General features: G+C 48.9%; 1 protein-coding gene across 1 annotated transcript in view; it reads left to right on the top strand.

Moving 5' to 3' along the window:
- The window catches only part of LOC135098203 (uncharacterized), a 96,439-nt gene extending 94,428 nt beyond the window's left edge, over positions 1–2,011 (top strand). Inside the window, exon 4 of the mRNA XM_064000449.1 lies at positions 1,724–2,011. Within this exon, the coding sequence (XP_063856519.1) occupies positions 1,724–1,765 (42 nt within the window). The 3' untranslated portion in view covers positions 1,766–2,011. The remainder of the gene's footprint in view (positions 1–1,723) is intronic.
- Positions 2,012–5,000: the final 2,989 nt, after the last annotated feature.

Genomic DNA, 5,000 nt, shown 5'->3' with positions numbered 1-5,000 from the left:
ACTCGTCCATCGTGTGTCTGTTTGTCAGTCTTTCTTTCTTCCCTCTCCCCTTGGTTGCAGGTTAATTAGAGTTGACCTGATTAACTGGCATTGATTTATTCTAATTCTTTTCAAGAAATCTGTGGCGGGGAACTTGAGTATAAGTACACACTGCTGAATCACAAACACACGTAACTTTTCACGAAAAATATTGAGGTCCTTCTTGCCTTGATCCTGTCCCGCAGCACCGTCACGCGTCACATCAAACCTTCCCCTGTCCCAATGTCTTCTCGGGTTTCGCCACCTTCGCCTTCAAAGCTAAGAGTAAACTCCTTAATGAAACACACTTAGCAATGCAGTGTTGTCACAGTGTCAAACAAGCTGCGCCAAAATGCCATAATGATCCAGCTGTTTGTTTACAAGATGTTTGCGCAAAACGATGCATCACAGGCTCTGACACAGATAGTAGCGGTCTCTCTACCTATTATTATTATTATTTTTTTTTCGGTTTATCTTTTATCAATAATCAGTCCCCTTAATGGTGTTGCACTTATTACAGTTCTGTTTACTTCCCTGTCTCCAGGAAATGGGAGCACCTCATTTCATCTATTTTCATTCTTTCCTATGAAATTTCTTTCTGATTTTTACTTCTCTAACCCCGTAAGGTATTTATTGCCGACCTGTTTCCTGTAGGGCTTATGCCTGAAGGTGGTAGAGAACCTTCTGCTTTCCTGTCCTTTTCTTCTACAGTCACCTTAATACCCCTAGGTCAGGTCACCTCGTGAGGACCGCAGGGTCTGTTGTAGTCTGTGTATCTTTGTAACTCTTTGTAACTCTTCCTCCTCCTCCTCCTCAATATTCAACAACCTTCAATAACTTCTTTCTTGAATTTCTTTAACCTTGTAATTTTCCAAACATTTTCATGCACAGTTTCATAGGTAAACTCTCTTTAATTGAACGTTCTCTATGTATTTTTAAGTACGCATTCTCTCTCTCTCTCTCTCTCTCTCTCTCTCTCTCTCTCTCTCTCTCTCTCTCTCTCTCTCTCTCTCTCTCTCTCTCTCTCTCTCTCTCTCTCTCTCTCTCTCTCTCTCTCTCTCTCTCTCTCTCTCTCTCTCTCTCTCTCTCTCTCTCTCTCTCTCCTCGATGTAAATCAAGGGGGAGAGAGAGAGAGAGAGAGAGAGAGAGAGAGAGAGAGAGAGAGAGAGAGAGAGGTACAAGAGAGAAGTAAAAGTATTAGTTTGTATCGCGGTGGAGGGGCAGGTGTTGTGTCATCGGTGCTTCCTTCACGCAAACAACAACACTTGGCGACCGAAGTTTGACTGAAGACACGCGGAGAAAGAGATAACGTGTGTGTGTGTGTGTGTGTGTGTGTGTGTGTGTGTGTGTGTGTGTGTGTGTGTGTGTGTGATTGAATCTGTGTCACGTGTGTATCTTTTGTGGGTTTCCTTACAAAGACGAGAGCGAGAGAGAGAGAGAGAGAGAGAGAGAGAGAGAGAGAGAGAGAGAGAGAGAGAGAGAGAGAGAGAGAGAGAGAGAGATGGGGGATAGAAGACGCTGGACTCTCGGGTAGATTGCCAAAGTGTGTGTGTGTGTGTGTGTGTGTGTGTGTGTGTGTGTGTGTGTGTGTGTGTGTGTGTGTGGGACTGGAAGACAAGACATGTCAGAACACTCATATAATTAAACAAGAGTGATCCATGTAAGGCGAGGAGCCAATACACCTTTTTATGTTCTCCCTTCACAGGTAAGCCGAGGGTCATTATCCACTCATCTACCTGTACATTAGCGGCGCCAGGTGAGCATAGACTGGATATTTCTTTATTACTTTACCTGTTCTTACCTGCTGTGTGGAATTAATACTTTACCTGTGTTGATTACCTTATTCACCTTGCCTCTGTCAGCACGACGAGACAGCCTCCTCTTGTCCTTCAGGTGTGGGAGTGAAGGAAAGGAGTGAAGGAGGTAAAAAGCGAAGATGAATAGCAATAGACAGCTGAAAATATTCTCTTATGGATTCTCTCTATTTTTGAGCGTGGCGTGACGTGGAAACACACACACACACACACACACACACACACACACACACACACACACACACACACAGAGAGAGAGAGAGAGAGAGAGAGAGAGAGAGAGAGAGAGAGAGAGAGAGAGAGAGAGAGAGAGAGAGAGAGAGAGAGAGAGAGAGGATGAAAATAGAGATAAAGATGATGAGGAATAAGAGACTGCAGAGGGTGGAGGAGGAGGAGGAGGAGGAGGAGGAGGAGGAGAAGCTCTGCGGGAGATGAGACGGTGAGTTGAGTCGACTGCCTCTTACGTACATGCTGGTATTGTGTGTGTGTGTGTGTGTGTGTGTGTGTGTGTGTGTGTGTGTGTGTGTGTGTTGCTATTCTTGTTTCTATTGTCTGTTGTCAGAAAGTGAACATGAATATCAGGAAAGAAAGGAAAGTATTTCACTCCTACTACACAAACACTTTCTCTCGGCACATCTCTCTCTCTCTCTCTCTCTCTCTCTCTCTCTCTGGGAATGGAGTCTAGAAGGTGGGTGGGGAGATAGGTGGGTGGAGAGACGTTTTATCCTGTTCTATTTTCGTCTTCACCTTTTCTGGTACACGTTCATCCTTGTATGATGAATCACGATGTCTTGAGTACCTGACGGGAGTCGTGGTTGTTCGTATTCGCCCGGGTTTCGGGACGGTCCTGTGTATTGCCAGGTTTTTCTTGTTTTATGCATTTTTGTATGTATATTTGTAGATCATATTATGAATATTCATTTTTGTGTGCCTTTTGTATATTACTAGGGTGAGGCTTGATATATAGGGAAGTGAGGTGTTATCAAGTGCGTTCTGGGTGGCCAGTGGTGACGTGACCAGGGCTGTGTCGACACCAGGGTGGTGTTGGTTGTGTGGGGTGCACCTGGGTCCTGTGTTGGCCTTTGAAGGTATGTTAAGCACTATAAATTTCTCTATTTGACTGTGATTATTATGTGTGTTGTTAGATGTGGGTATGGTTCTGGGAAAATGTGTGGATTGCCTCCATACGGTGCATAGCTGTGCAGGATTTACGTGGTGACGTGGCTACGGTGCAAGGAGTAGGTGGTGCAATGCCGGCGACCCGACACATTGTGAATTACCAGGGGTTGTGCGGGGTGCGCCAGGTTCCTGTGGTGTCCTTCCAAGCTGGGATGGTTTAGGATGCAATGTGGGGTGTCCAGTGACGGAAGGTACCGCCTAAGTTACTTTGTTTTGTGAATGTCTTTGATGAAGTTCAGGGTCAATTGTTTTCATTCTGTGTGATCCATGATAGCTGTCTGTGACTTGTAGTGTGTTCCTTGAAATATTTTGTGTTGTGTTTCGTTGTCAGCTGCTCACGATACGAGGCACATGTCAGCACCAGGTGGTTTGCTGGGGAAATTATTCCAACTGGCACTTGCAGCTTGAAACGCTTTGGGAATTAAAGTTCAGACGCCCTGCCCGGTTAATCATTGGTCATCCTACACTACTACTTGATGCTACTACTACTATTATTTACTGCTACTACTAATACTTGATGCTACTACTACTATTTGCTACTACTACTACTACTACTATTACTACTACTACTACTACTACTACTTGCTACTTCTACTACTTGCTACTTCTACTACTTGCTGCTACTACTACTACAACAACTACTACTACTACTACTACTACAACCACCACCACCACCACCACCACCACCACCAGTCCCACTAGGAAATCACAATGACGAGGGCAGCCAGGGAAGTATGTCTCCGTGCTCCCTGTCGACTGCCGCCGTCCATGTCACGCGGTGCCTCGCCGCCGCCTCATAACACTGCTGGTTTGTGGATTCCTGCATTCTTAAGGTGTCGCCTTACAACCTCGCCCTCCACCACCACCACTCCGGGGACACAGAGACACTTTTCCTTCGCGTGTTTGTTCCACCGCACGGATGTACTTATATGAGGAAATCGTGAAAGAGAGAGAGAGAGAGAGAGAGAGAGAGAGAGAGAGAGAGAGAGAGAGAGAGAGAGAGAGAGAGAGAGAGAGAAGAGAGAGACAGAGACAGAGACAGAAGAGAGAGACAGAGACAGAGACAGAGACAGGGCGGGAGAGAGGGGGGAGACAGAGACAGAGACAGGGCGGGGAGAGAGGGGGAGAGAGAGGGGGAGACAGAGACAGAAACAGAGACAGGGGGGAGAGAGGAGGGGAGACAGAGACAGGGGGGAGAGAGGTGGGGAGAGGGCGGGAGAGAGGGGGGAGACAGAGGGGGAGACAGAGACAGAGACAGGGGGGAGAGAGACAGAGACAGAGACAGGGGGGAGAGAGGGGGGAGACAGAGACAGGGGGCGAGAGAGACAGAGACAGAGACAGTGGGGTAAAGAGGGGGGAGACAGAGACAGGGGGAGAGAGAGGGGGAAGACAGAGACAGGGGGGAGAGGGGGGAGACAGAGACAGGGTTGGAGAGAGGGGGGAGGGGGAGAGACAGAGACAGGGGGAGAGGGGGAGAGAGAGAGACAGACAGACAGAGAGACAGAGAGAGGGGGGAGACAGAGACAGGGGGAGAGAGATGGGGGAGACAGAGACAGGGGGGAGAGAGGGGGAGACAGAGACAGGGGGGAGAGAGGGGGAGACAGAGACAGAGACAGAGACAGAGGGGGGAGAGAGGGGGCGAGAGAGAGAGAGAGAGAGACAGACAGAGACAGGGGGGAGAGAGTGGGGGAGAGGGGGAGAGACAGAGACAGGGGGGAGAGAGGGGGAGAGGGGAGAGACAGAGACAGGGGGGAGAGATGGGGGAGACAGAGACAGGGGGGAGAGAGGGGGAGACAGAGACAGGGGGGAGAGAGGGGGGAGACAGAGACAGAGACAGAGGGGGGAGAGAGGGGGAAGAGAGAGAGAGAGAGAGAAAGAGACAGGGGAGAGAGAGGGGGGAGAGGGGGAGAGACAGAGACAGGGGGGAGAGGGGGAGAGACAGAGACAGGGGGGAGAGGGGGAGAGAGACAGAGACAGGGGGGAGAGAGG

Source organism: Scylla paramamosain, unplaced genomic scaffold (assembly GCF_035594125.1).
Source record: "Scylla paramamosain isolate STU-SP2022 unplaced genomic scaffold, ASM3559412v1 Contig50, whole genome shotgun sequence".
Lineage (NCBI taxonomy): Eukaryota > Metazoa > Arthropoda > Malacostraca > Decapoda > Portunidae > Scylla > Scylla paramamosain.
The sequence above is the reverse complement of the archived record's forward strand: the minus strand, read 5'-3'. Positions and strand labels throughout refer to the sequence as shown.